This window comes from Solea solea, chromosome 8, assembly GCF_958295425.1.
Source record: "Solea solea chromosome 8, fSolSol10.1, whole genome shotgun sequence".
NCBI classification, from domain to species: domain Eukaryota; kingdom Metazoa; phylum Chordata; class Actinopteri; order Pleuronectiformes; family Soleidae; genus Solea; species Solea solea.
The window spans coordinates 13,644,777-13,667,340 of record NC_081141.1 but is presented as its reverse complement, the minus strand read 5'-3'; the positions used below and the strand labels follow the sequence as shown (position 1 = coordinate 13,667,340).

Genomic DNA, 22,564 nt, shown 5'->3' with positions numbered 1-22,564 from the left:
GTGTAATCCCTGTCAAATTGACAATGTAACAGCTGTAGATAACTACAGCAGTAGTGTCAGTGTTGGCTCCCTGTCACTGGAGCGTGACCCCCTCAGTTGTCCCATGTTCATTAGGTCATTGCTCAGCTGTTGAGGATCTCTGTGGTACCAGAGGCTGGCCTGTCACTCGTCTGTCAGGTTGACGTGGCCGGTCAGTGCTCGGTAAGTCGTGCCAGGGGGAGTCATTCAAACCAGACAGCACAGGACAGCGACCATGCCGTCTCACACACATGATGTGTATTGGAAAAACAAGATGTGCATGAGAAAAGTCAGAACATTGTCTCAAAAGTATACTTGCTTAATACAAAATTATACATTACATAAGTAATATATGTTTTAAGCAGGTGTTAAACAATTTTATGTTATTTTTTTCCCTTATAAATTGTCAAAGTAGTCATTTTTTTGCCAAACCAACTATCCAAAACACAACAGTTTTACTTTACTTTGCTATCATATCATATCAAAAGCTAGACCCTGTCACACATGACAACCAGTTGCTGGTTTCATTTATGTTTTAATGATCTTTATCAGAATCAAAGTCAGTTTTTATTGCCAAGTACATTTACACACACAAGAAATTTGATGTGGTGCATTTAAATATAAAGATAGAGCAAAAATGTATACAGTTACACAAAATATTTACAAGGTGCAGTGGGTTAAAAGGAATTATCGTAATTATTTTCTATATGCTTTGCGTTAATATGACTCAGAAATGTGAATTTTTTTTTTTTTTTTGAAGATTGTACACCAGAAAACTATTTTCTATTATTTTATGATCCACAAAATGATGTGTGCTGTAAAATGTAAGATGTTTTTAGCTCCATCAATAATTTTATTCTCACCTGAAGGCTAAATCAGCCTTAAGATTTAAGCACTACACACAGTAGCTATGTAAGGATTTGACTTTATTATTAGTTATTTGATTAAAGTAAAGTTGTACACTACAAGGTCTAAACCAGAGTATAAAAGTTTGACATGCCCAGCAGCAAAGCTATTTGTCTTAAGAACAGGCTGTTACTGTAATGAGCTCACCTCCCCTTCGCTGGTGAATAACAGGACTTTTATTTGTGATGGGAAGCGCCCCGGCTCAGAGACTCACAGGATTGGAGGAAACAGCTGTCCAATAGTGGGCCAGGGCAGTGCTGTGCTTAGTTTACACCAATAGTGGTATTTTTTTCTCTCCTTGAAAGGATTGAGAAAGAGTGCAGAGTAAAGAGAAAGGGCAGTTCTGCAGCTCAAACAGTCTGATCTCTGTTCAGTATCCTGTCCTCTGAAACTGCCATCCGGAGGGGAGAGAGGGTGCAGGGAGGAGTAAAACAAAAAATGGAGAAAGTGCTGTTGGTCTGAGGTGAGTGAAGCTCTCGGAGCTAGTTGGTGAGGCTTTAGCTGCAGGCTAAGCCCTGTAATACCCTCCTCTGTTTTATCTGAATGGGAAGGATTGACGAGAGACGTTGCTGGAGCTGGGTCAACTGGAAAGGAAGATCTCGGCTGTTTATTTCAAGCCTGTGTTTTCTTTAGTCGGTGAGAGTTCCAGGCATACCAAGAACAAGACGCTGTATTTAGCCAACACAGTGCAACCATAGTGGAGTCTCCTAATCTCTGTGCTCTGACAGAGGGCATTTTCAAGTGAGGGTTTGGAGTTTGGACTTTTGTCTAAGTAGCTTTTATTGATCTGTTATTTCAGAGACTACTGTCATCAAACTGTTTTCTCAAAGTTTATCTTGTGTGTTTGTCTGTATACTGTGAAATATTGACATGAGGAATGGATTTTGGACTAGAAAATATTAAGTTGGTCTAATTTTCTGTCTCGCTGAGCCATTAGGCTCATCTCTTATCCAACATTTGTAAACAATAGATGGTTTGTTCGTAACAGGCTTTGCACGTACACATTTTGGTTTTCACAAACCTCACCAGGCTACATTTGTTTTTAATTAGTTTATTATGCCACTTTCTAGTTTTTGTTTGCGTCACATTGCTGGATCTCGCATAGTTTTGGCCTGACCTAAACCATCCTTTGCCAAAAATGATTACCAGTCATGCTTTTCGAGCGGCAGTGTCAGAATTTTTGAGACGTGTTTGCACTTGCATTGTCAATTTACGGTGGTAATCGTCAGTGGCTGAGAAAACACTCAAGCTGTTTTATGGATTTCATTTTTGAATAAATAGATATATACATTTACTTTGAGTTCTATAAGATCTCATGGGCTTTCTGCTTCTTACTGCACTGTAGTAGGGCTTTTCTTTTGTCTCTTTGTGTGTTTACATGTGCAAAAACATCAAATAGAAATTAAATTTCAAATGTTGTTCTGCTCTTGATTTCAGAAAGAGGACAAAGATGCCCAAGCACAGAAGATGAGAAGGATCCCTACTACGTTGAAACTCCGTACGGTTATCAGCTAGACCTGGACTTCCTCAAATATGTCGATGACATCGAGAGGGGCAACACCATCAAGAAGCTGAGTATCCAGAGAAAGCCCAAATTGGCCAGACCCTTGGCAGTGCCTCGGGGCAGCACTGGCGGGGGCAGCACTCAGGCTGAATGGACCTCCACAGACTCCTTGTCCTCCTCCAACAGCGACGACAAGCAGTCCCCCGTCTTCTTCACCTCCAGGCCCCAGGTTTCTGCGCCACGGACCCCCATTCTACCCAGGGCAACGTGTGAAGTCCCCATACAACAATCCTTTTCTATCATCCCGGAGCAGAAGCAGCTCCTGCCCCCTCCCTCACCCAGGTTTGCCCCTCGTCACAACCCCCAAGTGGAGAAGACACTCATGGAGACGCGTCGTCGGCTCGAGGAGGAGCGGTTGTTCATGCAGCCACACAACGAGCCTCCTCTGCCCCGTCGCCGCCTTGCCAGCTTTGGCGGCATGGGCTCCAGCAGCTCGCTGTCCTCTTACTCAGGCTCTGTGGCCCAAAGCCAAATCTCTACCAGCACCCATCAGCCACTACTCATCAACGGTCACCTCCCTAATGGTGATTACAACCCCTACTACCCACCCTCCATGGGAAGCTCCATCCGCCACAGCCCAATGAGCTCTGGCATGGCCACGCCTGTAACTAACGTCAGCCCTTTACAACTTCACCAAATCCGGGAGCAGATGGTGGTGGCCCTCAAGAAGTTGAAAGAGTTGGAGGAGCAGGTGAAAACCATTCCTATCTTACAGGTTAAGATTGCTGTTCTTCAGGAAGAGAAAAGACAATTGGTTGCACAAACAAAAAGTCAAGCCCCTGGAGGTTTTCGCAAGCGTTCCTACAGTGTAGGATGTGTTGACCAAATGGAGAACCCTGGCCCTATTCAAAAGGAACCAGAGTTGCACATAATGGAGCCCGAAGCCCAGGAAGAGAACACTCAGCGGCTGGAGGAGTTCAGACGTCTGGCTGCTGAGGTCCAAGCCCTGGATAAGACGACCCAGGACAATAATATAAATGAAATTCGGCCTCAAAGCCTCGCACAGAATCGGGCCCACCAAAAGTCTGTTGGTATAGTTACTGATGAAAACATGAACAACCTTCCTGTCAGCCAGAGAAAGATGAAAAGTGAACACTGTTTCCGGGATGTGGGAGTAGTAACGGACAGACGGGAAGTTCAAAGCACTGCTGTTGGTGTGACAGAAGCCATGCTGGGCATGACTAGTGAAGCTGAGAAAGAGATTGACCTCCAGCAGCAGACCATTGAAGCACTAAAGGAGAAGATCTACCGCCTTGAGGTACAGGTAAAAGAAACTACCCACCAGATGGAAATGGGAAAGCTCAAACTGGAGCTCCAAGCAGCTGGTGGGTCAAGCAAAAAAAAAGCAGACAAAGGTGTAATGGCTAGGCCAGAGATGTATAATGCCTGTGTCGAGGCCAAAGTCCAGACACGTAGCTGTGGCGTGGGTGACCATGTAGAGTTCAGCCATGTTAGCACAGCTAAAACAATACAAAGCCACACTGTAGGAGTGTCCTGTCAACCAACTGTCACCAGTATTGCCTCAGGCCCAGAGATCCCTATGGATCGGTGGGTGGTGCATGAGCGTGTGGACATGACCGACCGGTGTGTAGGGAGTTGGGTGGAGACGTGCCATCAGCAGGTTGGCACAGAGCTGAATGTTTATGAAGTGGGAGTTAACACAGAGGAATCAATGAACAGTTTAGACCTCTGCAAACCCATGACAGTTGAGTTGAGCAAAGAGTGTAGGTCTGTTGGCTGTGGAGATTGTTCAATCAATGTGATCATTAGTCCCATCAAGAAGATGGTGTCGCAAGGAACTGACACAGATTCTGTGAGCAAAGTGAACTCTGGCATCATGGCTATTCCTGAGACGTCAACTCAGCAAACCAATACTGAGACAGAAGTTGCAAGCAAGTCCACCAACACAAAAACTGCAGTCCTAACGGACTCCTTCACTGACATGATGTTGATCACTTGTGATAAACACACCAACACAACTGTGACTGAAACTAGAACGGTCGCTGCTGGAGAAGGACTTGTCAAAGACGTTCACTCAACGGCAAAGATGCGCTCTGTTGCTGTTGGGACCACCACAGATGTTGAGTCATTCTTCAACAAATCAAGCTTACCTAAAACCAAAGAATGTGGGGTGGGGCCAATTAGCATCAATGAGAACTTCTTGGTTGGCATAAAAACCAGAAACATAGCATGTGGTCCCTCCCACCCGGCAGAATCTGTCATATGCACCAGCAAGGAAACTACGCATGTTCAATCAGAGTCTGCACCACTGCAAGCTAAGGACCAGGGTGGTGCTGGACTGGACCATTACATAGAGAGGGTGCAGAAGCTGCTACAGGAGCAACAGATGCTACTGGCAGAGAATTACAGCGAGCTGGCCGAAGCATTTGGTCAGCCCCAGTCTCAATTTGGATCCATCAACAGTGAGCTGGTCAACACTCTGTCATCCATTAACACTGTCATGAAGTATGGAAGTGCGGAGGACATCCTCAAACTGCAGTCAGACTCTGTGGGGTTAGATAAAGGTGAGAAGTTCAGAGAATGCTGCTGGTCCCACATGTTGACAGCAGATTTTTTTTTTCTTTACTGCACACATGTTTAAAATTAAACCTCCAAGACATTTTCATTCCATTTTCTTATTTATTCTATAATATTCTAATTCTAAATCACTCAAACAGAAAATCCCCCAAATAGAACAGAAAGACTTTTAAAGGTGAAATTTCACTGCAATCACTAAATCCAATAATCCATCACTTTATCAATCCAACATGTTATATTCTAAAAGTAAGGAACATAGCAATTTCTCTATAATATATCACTGTATTGTGAGATATTTTTAAACTAAATTCACGGTTAAAGTTTTTTGTTTTTATGTATAAGGTGTTTTGTTTGTGATTTGTTCAGAGCTTTTGACAAATGCTCAGACACAATGTGAAACAACCAAAGAAATTGAAGGTTGATAGTTTGGTACAGTCACAGATGTGTGTTGGGAGCAGGGTTCCAAAGGGAGGGGGCTGCTATGGAAAAAGCCCCGTCACCCCCAGGTTTGATGCAATGTAGTTTCCCTTGATTCCTTTGGGAACTGGTTTTAATGAAATAATAGCCATCAGTGTAACTATGAAAAATATTTTCTCATTGGTGTGCTTAAAAAAGACCAAAGTAAATTTTATCTTGTGAAATAAAAAATACATTCTAGGCAATTTTGAAGGGTTGTTCACATGTAGTTGAAGAATGAACACCAGCAGACTGCCTACTTTGGAGTTAAGGGGTTGGTAGTTGGAGTGTTCACTCTTGTTCTAAAGAGAATCCTGATGGGAGCTGACAGGCCAAAGTTATCTCTGACTCTGAAAAATGCAGCGGGGGCTTTGGCCATGAACCAACAATGAGCTCATTTCTTTTCAGGAGCCAATACCTTTGCACAAATTGACCACTTGTTGATCTTTCGAACCTCCCCCAGTTCACTAACACCTCACCGTGACGCTGATTCATGGTTCCTGAGTTACATAACATGCATTCATGCTGGCTGGCACACAAATGTAGAGGGGCGATAGTCTGTGTTGTGTGTTGAGCTTGTTTGTGGACAGTTGCTGGCCTCTCTTGGCAGGTAGAGTGACTCAACAAAGCCAAGTTGTTTTCAAGTAACTAGAAACAACATAGTGGACTTAATGAGCCATGAGGGATCTACTTTATGGAACTGCGTGTAAATATGTTTTTATATATATATATATATATATATATATATATATATATACATACATACATACATACATATACATATATATATAACATGTCTCAGTAAATCCGATTAAGTTTTTTTTTATTATTATTATTATTATATTACAGTTTTGTCCACATGGAAACAGCATTTTGGGAGACCTGAAACGCTTTTTATTCAAATGGGAAAAAACAAAGGACACAAACTAAGAACAGAAAATAATTGGCAACAGTACTTGATCCTTAATTCAGAGAGTGTGCAGTGTGTGTGTAATCTTTTGTTTTGCTTTTGCAGCAATCACGTTACATAAATACATTCTCTCGTTATGCATGCCCATGTAACAGAAATTTAGAACAATACTGGGTCCTGCTGATTATAACATTAATATATAGTACTTGAAGAGGTTAGAAACTCAAACACAAACACCTTTAAGAGCAGATAGCATGCTCTGCGTGATTGAACATTCCTGTCCTGTGCATGTTGATGCTAAGCCTCCTATAAATATAATACTAATATCTCTCCTCCCTTTAGAGCTCAGTCAGCAGCTGTGCTCCCAGACTCTCTCTGTTAAGACGGAGCGGTCACAGACAGCGAAGACGTCCTCAAGCCTGACTCTAGTGGTAAAACCTGCCAGCACATCTGCACAGCAACAGCAGCTCAGTGCGGCCGAGCAGAAGAGCCGAATGGACCTGCAGATGTCTACAGCGCTACACGGTATGACTGACTTACAGCACACTGCCATCCAAGTAACTAAACCTAAACATCAAAGTACGGCTGAGGACTTTGCAGATTTGCCACATCTTAATAGCTCAGCAAAAGCACCTTCATCTTCAATACTGTGTACAGAGACACTTTAAAATCCCTGTGCAAAGAACTGAAACCACTTCTGCCACAGTATGTGTCCGTAATAATAAATATTATTTAAACGCAATTTTAGTGTGTCAGTTTAAATAACTGATAAAACAATGAAGAAACTGCTTGTAGAACAGTTTCAAACCTGTTCATTCTGGTATTAAACATTACCTGGATTAATGCACCTATAGGCTGCCCATTAATAGAACACCCACAGAGTACATCATTATTGGACAGTTGGTTCAGCTGTTTTTTTTCCCCTCATCTACTGGGTTTAGGATTTAAGGGACGTACAAAAAGTTCAAGTGCTGCATTTGTCAGAGATAATACATTAGAGGTGACCTGAGACCTGACACCAAGTGTCTTCCATGCTGATGATCTGTCAGATCTATAGTGCAGCAATCTCCATTCCTTGGTTGTTTTTTTTTCTTTTGTTTAGCCAGGAAAACCACACTGAGATAAAATTCTAAATAACATTCTAGAGTGGCCACATATTTCCCAGTAACACACACACACACACACACACACACACACACACACACACACACACACACAAACACTGATATCAGAGGAAGCAGCACGCTGCAGGCTTTCATACTTCTGGTCTTTGAGACATCTGAAGTAGCTGCTCTAAACAAAGATGAATCTTAAAAACTTCATTTCTTTCACCTTATTCAGCGCATTCTCTTTGAAAATGGTCAAAAAGATAAACATAATCCAGACCCACAGTAGGTTCAAGAGAACCAGGATAAGACCAGAATAATAATAACTTAGATTTATAAAGTGGCTTTCACGAAACCCAAGGTCACTGTACAGTTGCGGACAGATTAAAAAAAAAAACACAAACACTAACAAACAAACAATCAGGTGGCCAAAACATGCAGGAACAGGTGTCGCTTCAACAGTGATTTAAATGACTCCAGAGTTGGTGCCTGGCGAATAGCCAGAGACACTGAAAGCCCTGTTACCAAAGCTTTGCCTGCAGGTGCGGGGAATGGAGAGTAGACCGAGGTCAGCAGACCGTAGGTTCGGGGAGAGATGGTGCACATGGAGGAGGTCGGAGAGATAATGTGGAGCAAGTGAATGGAGAGACTTGGAGCAAAGGAGGAGAAGCTTGAAGGGGATCCGGAACTTAACGGGGAGCCAGTGCAGTTGTTTCAGCGTGGGGGTGATGTGTTGCCAAGGTTTGGTCCGAGTGAGAACCCTAGCAGCAGAGTTCTGGACGTGTTGGAGCTCATCCAGGGTTTTCTTCGGGACCCCAAACAGGACGGCATTACAGTAGTCCAGGCGTGATGTCATGAAGGAATGGATGAGGGTCTCAGCGACAGAGTCAGTGAGCGATGGCCAGAGTTGGGAGATATTTTTGCGGTGGAAAAAATGCAGATTTTATACACAATGTCCAATCAACAACCCCAATAACCAAGCAAAGTACGGAGGAAGCTGAGGTATATACATTAAAAAAAAAAAGAAACACATTTTATCAGATGCTTTATCAGATTCTGACTGAGCAGGAGGCTACCACTGTGTAAATCTGCAGCAACTTTCGCTAAGTTGTCTGGCCATATCCTTCATTCTTTGTTATCCAGCTAAAAATAAATTCTCCGAAGAGAGTGGTAAAGTGATAATATTAGAGCTGGGTTAGAAAAAAGCAGCAGATGTTGAGTGGCAGTTCCTGTTTCAGGAGTGAAGGGGCCACATAATCGCCACTAAATGGTCCACGAACACCAGAATCAGTGAGGATTTCACATATACTACACATGAACCATGCAGCCGGCAAAACATGGCCACAGCTGCCATTGTCGGCCCGGATCCCTCCTGACGAGCTCCTCGCGCTGCTCATGCTCCCACCTGTCAAAACACGGGGAATGTGCCGAGTGACTCTGCTGCTACTCGGCTTACACACACACACACATACACACACACTAGGTGTGTACTCGTGCAACTGCATGCATGTTCCTACATGAACACAAACAATCACACGCTCTTTTCCTGTCTCTTTCTCATTTGTCCCCCGGAGCAGTAAAAGAGGCCCCTCCGTCAGGGCAAGTATTGGCAGATGCACTGAGTGTTCTGGCTCTCTCTGCTGGTATTTGGGTTTCTACGGCCCTGTACTTAAAATGACTGAGATACTTGAGGGTTTGGGGCAACTTCCAATTCCTCACTGACAGATTACTCTGGAAAGAACAGGACACAGACACTTAATGGTTACTTTCCTCTCAGCCAGAGCTCTTGATCATGTCCGAGAGCTTTAGTGGAGCATTCAGGCTTTATCAGCCATTTGTAATGAGGCTTGTTAGTCATGCTGCTGCTTCTGCTGCTGCTCAGTGCAAAGGGAATACATTATCCTTGTAATTGGAGGTGTCAAAAAAGCTGCTTAATAGAATGTTTTAATTGAATGTGGACACATTAATCTGATGTTAGTATCCAAAGCTATTTGCATCTTGATCTACAGAACATCAAACCACCAGTGTCTTGTCTGATGTCGCCTCGCTTTTAATATGGAAGCGAGTCGCTTTGTAAATGTTCAATAACTGACCAAAGATGAACAGTTTAAGAAGTGTCATCTACACATGGTCACAGTAGAACTGATGCTGACACCTTTATATTGGATAAGATTATGACTTCATTAATCTAATATCTTACATCTAACATCTTTTTATATCTTGGAGTCTGAAATGCCGCATGTGTTGAAGTCTTGAGTTCACATACCTCAAGCAAGTCCAGTTGCAAAGTGCTTTATTTATCTTCCTCAATCAGGCGTTGCTTGACAGATAAATAAAAAGTGTGCTCTACAGCTTCAACTAAATTAACATCATAGCAATCATTGCGTCATTGTTCAGGGCGAACTTAAATAACTCAAACACTCTCTGCTGTTGTCGTCTTTTTGGTTTAATGGTTGTACTGTGGTTCACCTGTCTCTCCTTCAGGACAGCCATGCAGTCAGAGCACCCTGAAATCCATCATGAAGAAGAAAGATGGCCGACCGGACTCAAATGGCACCAAGAAGAACCTGCAGTTTGTGGGGGTGAATGGGGGGTGAGTTGGAAATGATATGTTGATGGTGCCTCCTGAGGTGCTGTTGTTGTTGTTTTGTTCCTCCTAATCCTGGTCTTGTTGACATCCACGTGGTTTGCTGATTGAGTGTATGCTGCAGGCATGTCATGAAATGAGAGCTGCAGCTCCAACATCTCACTCATCGCGTTTCTGTGCCTTTATCGCCTCCGTGTGGCCCAGGTATGAGACTACTTCAAGTGACGACTCCAGCTCAGACGACAGCTCCTCTGGGTCAGAGGACGAAGACGAAGACGATGACGATGAGGATGAGGAGAAGGAGTTGGGAGGGCAGAAGGAATACAGGAATGTGGAGGGGAAGCACACCAGTGAGGATTTCCAGCCCGAGGGAGCAGAGGATGTAGATAAGAAGGATGAAGAGGAGAGTTCAGAGAAGCAGGAAACAAGAGACAGGTCAGTGTGTGACAATTTCTACTTAACATTTCTACTAACCACTTACTAGAAAGGGTTTGATGTATCCTTCACATTTGAGAGCAGTTTTAGATATATAGTGCAGTCTATAGGCTGCATCTTTTTAAATATCTCATTTATGAGATTCATGATTCAGCAGGATCAGCATTTAAGGGGCCAATTCACCCGAAAATATACAGTGTTTTACTCATTTCCAGAGATGCACATCTCATTCTTACAACAACAGAGGTTGTACAAGAAAATAGTCACAAAGTCACTTCTCTCAAAGAAAATAAAAAACCCTACACTGGGCTTTACTGTGTTTCTGTCAAGTAAAAGATCTTAAAAAAAATCAAATAAATAAATAAAAACAACTGGTGAAACTGCCCTTCAAGTTTAATTAAGGAGAAACGGCAACAATATGAAGAGTTGAAGCTAAGAAGTACTTCCAACGACAAACTGGCAAGTAGCATGGAATAAAGATTTATCGTCCAACTAAAGGTGGACATTTTGTCTTCTGTCTCTGCTGAATAATAATAATAATCATTATTCTTTTCACATAAACATGAGGTATAATTATTTGTGGTGTTTTAATTGTGTCTTAGAAAAGCAGCACAATAAATACAGTAAGTGTGAGTAAAGCTTTTTAAATAATTTATTTTGCTTTTTAAAGGTTTGAGCTGAGTGAGAAGATGCTGGCTGCATGCAACATTCTCAAAACTCACCTCAGTGACCCAAAGGCTGTGAGCAGTAAAGATCTGGTGAGGATTTTCTTTTCTTTTTTTAATTAAATCCACTGTATTTGATCATACAGTATGTATGCACAAATGTTTTTAATGATTACTATTATTATTTTCACCATTTTAACATGTATTTACCATCGTTTCTTTTCTAAAGAGATCCTGTCTGAACACGGCGCAGCACGAGTGGTTCCGTGTGTCCAGTCAGAAGGCGGCGGTGGCGGCCATGCTGGAGGACTATCTCATGGCTTTTGGGGCCTTCTCACCGGCCGTGCTGCGCCACATCGTCAACATGGCTGACGGCAACGGAAACACGGCGCTGCACTACAGCGTGTCGCACTCCAACTTCCTCGTGGTGAAGAAGCTGCTCGATGCAGGTGAGCGCTGCATCATTGCTCTGTAAACCTGAAAGAAGTAAAGTAACAAGTTCAGAGGAGGGGAAATTGTAAGAAAAAAAAAAAAAAATAGCAATATAAATTGTGCCCAAAAAAAATAAGTACAGTTTGAAACCAGTTTGTGGCACTAAAAATGAATCTTGGCTTATGCCGAGTTCGAAGCAGAGCTTTTATATGAGTTTTTCCTGCTCGTGTTGGCTGAGAGAAATTGGTTAAACAGAATTCATTTTGTCCACTTTCTCAGGCTTTTTCTAATCCACCCAAACCCTGGCATCAACCTTGAGGTTTTGTTTTTTTTAGACTAACTGAAGCTTTTTATATCCATGAACACACGCACCACTGCTGAACACTTCTCTTCCTCTTGTCCAGTTTGATCTGTTCATCTATTGCACACAGAAAGCCAATTATATATTATACTATGTGCTGATTTAGAATTGTCATTTAGAAACTCAAGAACATGCTACAAACAGAAAAGAATAAGAAGGAATAAGAAAATCCAGCGTGTGATGTCACCAAAATGTCTTTAGTTTTATTCTAACAGGGAACATTTGTGGCAAGTTGTCATCCTCTCACAGTCCTTACCATGTCTAATCACATCTAAACACTTTAAATTTAAACATTTATCTTAATGGACTTAGACAGGATTCTGATATCAATTTATCCTTGTTGGATTGATAAAATGCTACAACAACAAAAAACAATCAAAACAACAACAAAACCTTGAGGCCCAGACAAAATGTGTGGATAGAAAACCTAATCTTTGGGTGGCACATGGGGTCATTTGCCTCGGTCAGAGCCCAAAGAAAAACAGGAAAAGAAAGTAAAGAGGAAAACACAAAAGCTCGAAAGGAAGAGAAGAAAGTTGCCTTTTAATGCACTTGAACATTTTTAATTCACTTTCATGCAGTCATTCTATGTACATCCATGTGGTGATCTCTCTGAAGGCTCAATGTCTCTGATGAGGTCCTGGCCACTCGCTGCTCTAAAAGCCTTTTGTCTCCTTTTGCCTTTTGTGTTCTTATGTGTGACAGCATATCCCCCCCCCCACCCCCGCTCCCATTGTAGCCTTTGTCCTCACACCGTCCCAGTTCCTTAGGCCTCTGCCGCCTCAGTGCCACACTCATACCCACCTCCCTCCCACCCAGGCTCTGATGTGTTGTCACTGTTTTGCGAGGCTTCTGGGGCTGAAAGGGCGGCGAGTAGAAAGCGACAAAGCTTCACGGCCTCCGGTCTATGTGTCGTTTTTGTGGGTGGGGGTGGAGGGGGAGGAGAAGTGATTGACCGCAGCTTCACAGGCCAGACACGAGTCATTGTAGTGACGGTGGTGTAACAAGTCAATCACGAGCAGTTGGGCCGCTTTAAACTAAGAGTTTGTGCGTGCGTGTGTGTGTGTGTGTGCAGATGTGTGTAACGTGAACCAGCAGAACAAGGCGGGATACACGCCCATCATGCTCGCAGCGCTGGCAGCCATGGAGACGCCCAAGGACATGCGTATTGTGGAGGAGCTCTTCAGCAAAGGGGACGTCAACGCCCGAGCCAGCCAGGTCAGTGACTGCAGGGTTGGGGTCAGAGGTCAAAAGGCATTGACAGGGCACTAACGGCCACCACACGTGGGTTTTTGCTTTCAGTCAGCTGCGATGAGGGCTGTGAATGAACCGAATGTGGGTCAGAATAGCTCAAATTTATAGCTATTTCGTGGTCACAATTTTTTTTTTTTTTTTTACTTGAATGTTATGTCTGTGTCATGTTTCAGTGGACGATGGTGTTTGTTTGATTTGGTTATCTATCAGGAAAAAAATAGCATAACTTCAATGTCCCAGCTTTATTTATAGAGCCCTATTTGAAAGTTAAAGTTAAATCCAAGTAAGTTAACGAGGTAGTAACAAATCAAAAAAAGGATTAAAAACACATGAGGAAGTTGATGTTGACAGAACGGTGTGTTGATGAAAATAACAGCTTGTAGTAGTAGTAGTAGTAGTAGTAGTAGTAGTAGTAGTAGTAGTAGTAGTAGTAGTAGTAGTAGTAGTAGTAGTAGTAGTAGTAGTAGTAGTAGTAGTAGTAGTAGTAGTAGTAGTAGTAGTAGTAGTAGTAGTAGTAGTAGTAGTAATCCACTCGATCCTGTGTAAAAGTGTGATCATGCTGCTGTTTCCTGTTTTCAGGCTGGTCAGACCGGGCTGATGCTGGCAGTCAGTCACGGCAGGATGGACATGGTCCAGGCCTTACTGGCTCACGGGGCTGATGTCAACATCCAGGACGACGAGGGCTCCACGGCGCTGATGTGCGCCAGCGAACACGGCCACGTAGAGATCGTCAAACTGCTGCTGGCGCAACCCGGCTGCGACGCCACGCTCAGTGACAATGTGAGTAACTCGTGTCGGCACGTGCCACTCCTGGTTTCCGTTCGCTATCCTTGCTGACCTCCTGTTTCCATCCCACAGGATGAGAGTAACGCTCTGTCCATAGCTCTGGAAGCCGGACATAAGGACATAGCTGTGTTACTTTATGCACATGTCAACTTCTCCAAAGCCCAGTCACCGGTAAGCGTTCACTAAACTTTATTTATGTATTCCGAAAGCACAAACAAACCCCACAGTTGACCGTAATCCCATGTTTATTTTCCCATGGTCATTTAAATGCACGTTTGACTGACTTTCAGGGAACCCCTCGACTTGGCAGAAAGATGTCACCCAGTCCCACCCGGAGAGGCATGTTTGATTAGATGCTTCACCCCCCCCCCCCCCCCTTCCCAGAAACCCCCTTGCGCTGCTATCGGTTCACGCTGAATGATGCCCTGCCCGCAGCTGGACAAGCACCAATCAACCAATGAGAATCCTGGAAGTGTTTTGTCTGGACTCCATGAAGAACCCAAAGTGCCCTTTTGAAAATGAATGTAACCAGCTGGTGCCTCAGAGTCCCATCAGATTCAAATAATCTGCAAACCACTGGAGGTCAGACCAACACGAACACATGCTAAACTACTACATTATTATTACTTCTTTTTTTATTTTCATTTTCTCTTTTTTTTTTTATTTCAATTCGATAATTTTTTTATTTCTAAAGCTCAGTGTTGATCATTCAAGAGCAACAAAACCATTTGATTGGTGATCATTTTTTTTGTTTTTGTTTTGTTTTTTGAGAGCATCAGAATAGCTAGATGGATATTAATCCACCCACGTGTAAGAGGAACCATTTCCTGTATATATTGTTCTATCCCGGGGTCACATTTTGTGCGCGGAGCTCGGATTCATGTATCCATCGATAGACGCGACCTAGACTGGAGAAACTGTACTTTTATACAAATCCTTTGTATCTATTTAAAGAGAAGAATCACAGTATTTTTAATATTACCTATTACTACTTAACGATCCATGAAGTTATATATTTATCAAAGTATAGTTTTTAAGGGCAGATATATGTGTTTCATTGTACATACTGTACGCCGGTCATCCGTAGTGTTTAGTTATTCTCCTCACGTTGTCTTCGTGTCCAGTTTGTTTTTCTGTCGCTCGTGTAACGTAAACTGTCCTCCTCTCGTCTTCATCGAGGTACCGACTTTTATCGTCAGCTGTGCCTGAGACTTTGCCATATAACATTAAACTTGATTAAAGAATATAAATCTGCCTCACCTTCATTTTATCACTCAAACCTCAGGCACATCAACCACATTGAAGGGATATTTCATCACATTAAAGGGAAATTAAACTGACTTCCACCTTGCAAGATTCTATACAGACATAAACAGAAACGTGTTGATTTAGATCATCTGATTTGATATTTATAGAATTCATAGGTATTTCCGTCAGTGTTTTCAGTGATTAAACTTTTCCCCACCATAACCAAAGTTCTGTCCATCTGAAGGCATCACTAATTATAAGCTTACTTCACAGTGGATACATTTTGATGTTTTATATTAAAACATTTTGAGACACAGTGGCTGATCATCGCTGAAGAGTGTCATTCTGATTATCAAAGAAAAGCGAAAAAGGCTATTAAATATTAGATATGGACATTCATAGATTCATGAATAGACATGTTTGTATCCGAACTAAGAAAGTGTGCTCTTAACAATTGAAAGGCTTTCCGAGAGTTGTCATTGACGACCCGTGTGTTTGTTGACTTGACTTTGTTGTGCTCTGACACCTGAATCCGGACGTCTTCTGGCTGGACGGTTTCCTGAGAGAAAGAAAAGGAGAAAACAAAGTTAATCACATGAAAAAGGGTCATGTCAAAAAGTGCGTTTTGCATTTAAAATGCATTTAAATGTCGCATACTGCTGTAAAATCAGTGCCACACTTACTATACGGTATTTGAACTTCCACATCATTTCATTGACAAATCATGACGTATTTGTATTATTTTCGTAAAATATAACATCAATATCAACCTTTAGGGAGAGTAAAACCTCAGTATGAGTATGTTCATTATTAATCTGTATTTGTTATTTTCAGTCCACTTACAGGCAAGTAAGTAAACATAGTCAAGGGGAATCCGGGCAAACTCAGTGAATCTCAGTGATACAAACCTGCACAGATGCATCATGGGTCCACGTCCCGTCTTTGGGAGAATGTGTTTCAGTGCAGGAGGCGGGATGAAGCCCAGGTCTCCGGGCCTGTGGCGGGCGAGCTGAAACTGGACACTCAAAGCTGGACCCAGACTCGCTGCTCTGTGAAGGCCAGTGAAACGGCAGGATGGACACACCGAGACCAGATAAGAACAGAACTGTACTGTAATCATCAAAATCTCTTCAAAATCTTCTCTTAACAAACCTTTTTTTTTTATATAATTCAGTTAAACTAAGACAGTGTCGCACACATTTGGTGAAAATCCAATCATTGCACAATCGTAGTAAAGTAAAACGTGGTGGATTTTCATCTGATAAAGTTGTTAAATTCACTTAAATGCAATTGTAAATGAATGTCTTATGAGTATTTCAGAGTAAATACCAATAAATAACCATAAAAAAACATAACAATTTCTATATTTCTGTTTTGCTGGCTGGTTCTATAGAGTGTAGTTTTACTACTTGGTGCATGATGCGGAACAAAAGGGAAATTCACAGCCTTTTTCCTTTTCATTATTATATCTTTATTATACGTTTACATTTGTTTCCGGCCTTCTGTGTTTTTTTTATGGCAGAATTATGAGATTCACAATGTCATTTCCTCAGCTCCTGTTATTGTTTTTGCCCCGTGTGAAGGGAGTGAAGGCAGTTTAGGTTTATTGCTCTGTAAAAACCCCTGTGTGTTACATTGATTGCAGGGCGAACAGTGTGATACTAAAGTCTGATTGATTAGCTCATTCTTAAAAAAAGCTCAAATCCACGGTGGTGGAGACTTTTATTACCTGGCTGCTGCAGGGTCACACTCTTCCTGCAGCTCAGTCACTTTCTCAGTGGTGGAGCTGCTCAGAACCATCATCACAGTCTGCATCAGCTGCTTCCACTGCATGACACTGGCCTCTGCTGCTGAGTTCAAGTCAGTCGGTGCCCCCTGCAGGGAACAAAGAGAACAGCGGGGTTTAAATCCTGAAACCCTGAAAACATCTGACTGTTTGGTTTTATTCCTTTTTTTTCTCTCTCTCTCTCTCTCTGTTTCACTGACCTCCGATTTTAAATATAGTACTAGTCTGTCTTTGTCGTGTGCGTGTAGATGAATAAAGCTGCACCTTTTCGTAGGAAATGAAACTATTTAATGTCTAGTGAGAGAAGTGAGAGGCTCCTGTTTAACCTGATGTTCCTGCTGGTGTGGGGTGTTTAGTGTCACAACTGTTGGTTTACCATCAGAGCTTGTCTGAGAGCGACAGCTGCTTCCTGGATGATGCTCCTCAGACGACTCCTCGCTCTCCTCACCTCCTGTAGATCTGCCTCCAGACGAGTCACCTCCCCGGTGTTCCTACTGCACTGTGCGGACAGTGAGGAGCACTCGTGTCTGAAGTACAAACACAAGAAAAACAACACTGGTACAACTGTGGGCAAACACTGAAGTGGCACAGCATTTGACTACAGATTAAGAGGTCTCCGGTTCAAATCTGAAAGGAACCCTAGAGATTAGGGTTCCATGCCATAGACCTAACTCCTCTGCTGATGGCTACTGTGTTTTTTTAATGCAGAATTGTTTCGGTATGTATTTGGAAATATCTCTAAAGTGATATCAGTGACATTGAACCAGAGCTCTGAGCTTTAAAATCAGGTGGAAAAACATAGTGATTGTTGAATGTTAATGCCTTCAGTGTGAGATCCTTCTTTAAATCATCCATTTATTTTAGATTTTAATTTTTTTTCTTAATTTTTTTTCTTAATTTGGCATTTTCATCCCTTTGCTTCACATATTTAATGAACTAATATTGTTTTTATTTTCATACGTTACCGCAAGAGTGAACACTTGTCCGTCTGGACATTTGTGTTAAGAGTCTGCTCATTTGCACTGTGTTGTTCACTGCACATACTACAAAATATCTATACCGGATTTTCTGATGTAGAACCGTTAATAATATTGCGTCTTTGTATTCTGACTAGACACTTCATATTGCATGCTTTTACTTTCTGTTGTTATCTTTGTACTTTTTTTGCTTAAAAATAACTATTTAGTTATCTCGTCCTGTCCATTTAAAAGTTCACTGCTTCATCCTCCGTATCTGTCATCTACTTTTAGTATTTTACTTGTGAAAATGGTCAAGGAAATTATAAAACATAGAACAATAACTACAATTGCTAAGGTATATTTTTAGTTCACAGTGGCGACGGAGAAAACTCTGACCTGAGCGTCTTCATCTCATCCAGGATTTGTTGGTGCTCGGTCTGAAGCTGCTGATGTTCCTCTCTGAAATCCTTCAGCTCCACCTGCAGCTGCTGACATTTCTCTGTCAGCTGCTCCACCACCTCAAGGTAAGGATGTTTATCATTGAATCATCTGTTCTTGATTGTTTGGATCATTAATAGCATGTGCGTTTACCTTCCTACCTTCTTGCGGACGCAGCTCTTACGTGACAACTTGCTGAGCATCTGCTCCAGGTTCCCCACATCCGCGCTGAGTTGACTCACGCGACCCTGTAGGCCTGAGTTCTCCATCATCAGGACCTGAGCCTGCTCCGTCAGCTGGATGAACTGCACCCTGACCTCCGCGTTCTCCCGAAGAGCCAGCCTGCTCATCTCAGGAACCTTCTGATCCACCTGCTGCTGCATCTCTACTTCCATGGCTGCGACGTGACTCTCCATCTCCTTCTCCAGTCTTTTGTCAGGGATTAGAAGACAGTGAGAAACGGGCATGACTGAAGTTTTGAAACATTTAAACAAACTTAAATGACATGTATATTTGCTACAGAGGGAGGTCACTAATCCAGAACCAACCTGTTCTTTTGCATCAGTGCTTTCAATTCCAGGCTGTGGATGTTGGCTTTGTGGTCCTCCATCTCACTGTTCAGCTTCTTCTCCAGAGACTCCATGTTGGACATCAGCTGATTCTTCTGACTCTGAAACTCCTCCAGACTAGTCAGCCTCGTCACTGGAAGAAGGAGCGGAGAATCCAAACTGAACTAGAGTGCAGTCTTTCATTTATATGCTGTGATTGATGTAGATTTTAAGGTTTAAGGTTTAATCGTGGCTTTTGTTTATGCCTTGAGTTTTATAGTTTGTGTAAAATGAAGCACAGAGGTCCCTAATAACTGTTTATTTTATTGTTGAGTGAACTCACATTTATAATGTTCTGATGTTACAGTTTTTTTTAACTTTATTTTGAGTTAAAGGAATCTGTTGCTGTCGCAGCTGCTGTACCTGAGTAACGAACATTACTGAATTACATTTTAAATGTCACAATTAAGACATTTATTCATTTGATTATTTGATCTAATCAATTGCTGTCTAAACAAGGACATTTCAGGAGAAGATCCCCCAGGAAAATTGACCCTACATCCAACATCCAGTTTGGAGGTACCAACAGTTATTTTGTTGCTGTCATACAAATGTAAGTTTCCTTCTCACAAAAGTGTTGTTGCTGAGAACTAACGTGATCAGATCATCTCTGGGCTCCTCTCAGCTTATAGGGACAATGACATGCTTTGCGTGAATGTATCTCAAATCTCACCGAGTGAGCGGTTCTCCTGGTTCAGATCTTCTATCCGGTTCTGGAGTTCTTGCCTCAGATGTTCGTGCTGCAGCTTCAGGTCTTCTCTGTCCTTCTCTGCAGCCTGCCGCTGACTCTCCAGCCGCTCCAACAGTTGTTCCGTCTCCTCCTCCTTCTCAAACACGGAGCGTTTCAGATATGTGACGATGTCCTTCTTCTCTGTCTCCAGTGCACTGTACTGAGAATCACAGTCCTTCTTCTGCCTCTCGAGGTCATCGCATTTCTGCTGATATCTGGAGAAGGAGGAAGAGCACGGCTGGTGGTGAATGAAATAATATCTGTTATGATTCTTGTTAGAGCCCTGGTTCTCAAACTGTGGCGCGTGTAGCAGCTTCCTCTGGTGGTACTTGGAGGAAAATCAGAAATACTCTTCTACTGTATACTGTAAACCAGGGTATGTGATCGGAGTAGAGCTGAGGTATTTTGACCGGAGTGTGTAGAAAATAATAATCAGAGCCCTGCGAAAATGATGATGATGATGATGATAAAGGGTGAAAACAAAGAGAGCTTACATTCCCTTAATCTTAACCATCACAGCTACCCAACCTTAACCATTACCCTTACCCTAAAACCAGGTCTTAACCCCCAAAAAGCCCTTAAAATAAATGGCGAATCATTTATTTAAAGGGATTTTGGTTACTCATTTATTTAATGTCCTCATTCCGTATGGCGTATACCAGGGGTGTCAAACATACGGTCCGCAGGCCAGAACTGGCCCACCAGAGGGTCAAATGTCCGGCCCGCAGGATGAATTTGTGAAATGACAAATTATTTTTCTCCAGAAATTTCAGGTTGTTCATAATATCTTTTGTAAAAAGACACTTAATTAAAGGGAAAACGTGGGGTCCTTGTGTATAGGTTATTATGTTGTTATTCTGCTGGTCTACTGGTTTACTAACCTATGTTTTAGCACAGGTAATTCTTTAAGTTTAAAGTAATAAAGTGAAAGTTTAACATAGCTAAAAAAAAAAAACAACAACAACGGCGTAAGTGCTGCGCAAATAACGTAAACGTTGCGCTGAAGTGATTTTCTGAAGATTGATTTTAATTAACGGCGAAAGTCGAGTCATTAAAATAAATATCTGTGTATTTAGTTATATGACTAACACGTGTCACAGCCGATAAAAGTGAAGTGTCTGTCAGTGTATGTTACCTCTCGAGCTGCTCGTTCAAATATCGTATCTGTGTCAGATACAGCGTCTTCTCTCTGTCGTCAGATCCGCTTGTTTGTGCTGCAGATCTCTGTGTCGTCTTCTTTTCTTCGTCTCTGTTGTCGCTGCTTTTCTTCTCCTTCTTTTTAGGCATCGTGTCAAGAAAGTTTGAAGGTTTACGTCGAACCTGCAGCGACAGGGAAAAACTATCAGCTTGTTGCGTTGTTGCTAAGCAATGCTGCCTTCAGGGACACTACGGAAATTTGCCTTATCCTAACAGAATTATGAGCATGAGAAAATGACTGTGAGATTATTACGTTTATCGATATTTCTAACACATTATGCCTGTAAAATAATAGCTGCTACTGTTATGGATTATGAAAAGTTAAACATTGTCACAGATTAACACAAAGTTACCAAAAAAGTACTGTTCATGCTTTTCATGCACGCTATTGAGCAGAATCACAGGTCAATATGCATAAAAAATACTTTTTCTACTTTTCATGTTGTTCGATCCTGTGTATGTACTTGTATTTATATCTTTGTGAGGTCCAAAAAACATACAAACGTATTTTTGTGGGGACATTCTGTCAAGCGTTTGGGTTAGAATTGGGTTTAGGTCAGGGTTAGGGTAATTAGTTGTGATGGTTAAGGTTAGGGTAAGAGGCTATGGCAGGGGTCTGCAACCTTTAGTAGGAAAAGAGCCTTTTTTGTTTCCTCTCCACTCAAATAAATTGTATCTAGAGCTGTAAAAAAAACTATGATAAAGATAAAATTTATGATGATTTTGAGGCAGATTATTGCATTTATGAAATTTAAGAACATCAAAAAGAAAATTGTCGACTTTTCAATGCTGTTTATACCAACCTCTTATAAAGTGGCGAAAAAAAGTACTATTCTTCCATTGTTTGTGAAAAGTTAAAAAAAATTAAAAGTAACTCACTTAATAAATAAGGCAATATTTGGATTTTATGTAGTTCAGAGAAAACCTGCCCGGCATTAAATCAGTATGTGGATCCAAAGAAGGACAGGACTCCAAATGGCTTATCTCAAAGTTTGTCAAGTTTGGGGTAGGTTTTCAATTTTGCATTTGACATTGGATGTGACGCACAAAATGTTAAAATACTTTTATTTATCGCCTTGATCACTTAAAAATTAGGTGTCGAAAATAAGAGAAATAAAATAAAATATTTTTTTTTGTAGAAAGGAGCCACTGCAGAGGGGCTCTAGAGCCACAGTGAATGTCAATGATGTGTCCTCACTGGGACATAAAAACCAGTTTGTGTGTGTGCTCTTGGTGGAGTGAGTCAGTACTGCAGTAAACAAAAATATAGAAGTTTACTAATTTTCACTGAGTAAACTTCTATAATTTTTCCCCTCTCATCTCCTAAAATAAGTTAAAAAACAATTAAAACATTATTATAATTAAATTAATAATTAATTATTATAATTAAAATAATTTAATTTGTTTACTCTTGTGAGTGAGTCATCATGTGTTCACAGAGACACAGTCACAGCCTGTGACTGCTCACGCTTGGAGCGGAGTGCGACAAACAGAAATGCTAAATGTGTTAAATTGCATTGTTTATTACTGCATTGTAATCTATCACCATTACCTTACGCTATAGAGGCAATGATGTGTAG

General features: G+C 41.8%; 2 protein-coding genes across 7 annotated transcripts in view; one reads left to right on the top strand and one right to left on the bottom strand.

The window, feature by feature from the left end:
- kank1a (KN motif and ankyrin repeat domains 1a) overlaps nucleotides 1-22,564 on the top strand; it is a 78,227-nt gene that overhangs the window by 29,633 nt on the left and 26,030 nt on the right. For 4 of the 5 annotated variants that reach the window (XM_058636611.1, XM_058636613.1, XM_058636614.1 and 1 more), the window contains exons 3-12: nucleotides 2,362-5,013; nucleotides 6,735-6,917; nucleotides 9,983-10,091; nucleotides 10,290-10,520; nucleotides 11,191-11,278; nucleotides 11,415-11,634; nucleotides 13,054-13,196; nucleotides 13,812-14,012; nucleotides 14,091-14,189; nucleotides 14,309-15,273. In XM_058636611.1, the coding sequence (XP_058492594.1) occupies nucleotides 2,362-5,013; nucleotides 6,735-6,917; nucleotides 9,983-10,091; nucleotides 10,290-10,520; nucleotides 11,191-11,278; nucleotides 11,415-11,634; nucleotides 13,054-13,196; nucleotides 13,812-14,012; nucleotides 14,091-14,189; nucleotides 14,309-14,371 (3,989 nt within the window). In that variant the 3' untranslated portion in view covers nucleotides 14,372-15,273. Of the gene's footprint in view, nucleotides 1-2,361; nucleotides 5,014-6,734; nucleotides 6,918-9,982; nucleotides 10,092-10,289; nucleotides 10,521-11,190; nucleotides 11,279-11,414; nucleotides 11,635-13,053; nucleotides 13,197-13,811; nucleotides 14,013-14,090; nucleotides 14,190-14,308; nucleotides 15,274-22,564 lie in introns of those variants that run through there. The other variant, XM_058636612.1, reaches the window with a different exon arrangement.
- LOC131464233 (cilia- and flagella-associated protein 157-like) lies at nucleotides 14,663-21,672 on the bottom strand. Of its 2 annotated transcripts, XM_058636618.1 has the most exons (9): nucleotides 20,923-21,672; nucleotides 19,731-20,002; nucleotides 18,998-19,151; nucleotides 18,611-18,878; nucleotides 18,408-18,529; nucleotides 17,429-17,579; nucleotides 16,996-17,141; nucleotides 16,175-16,315; nucleotides 14,663-15,825 (listed from the first exon to the last, which is right to left on the bottom strand). In XM_058636618.1, exons 1-9 carry the CDS (start codon nucleotides 21,072-21,074, stop codon nucleotides 15,714-15,716), a joined length of 1,518 nt encoding a protein of 505 aa, XP_058492601.1. In that variant the 5' UTR covers nucleotides 21,075-21,672; the 3' UTR covers nucleotides 14,663-15,713. The 2 variants fall into 2 exon arrangements, with proteins under 2 accessions (XP_058492601.1, XP_058492600.1); XM_058636617.1 differs by having other exon boundaries at nucleotides 15,733-16,315.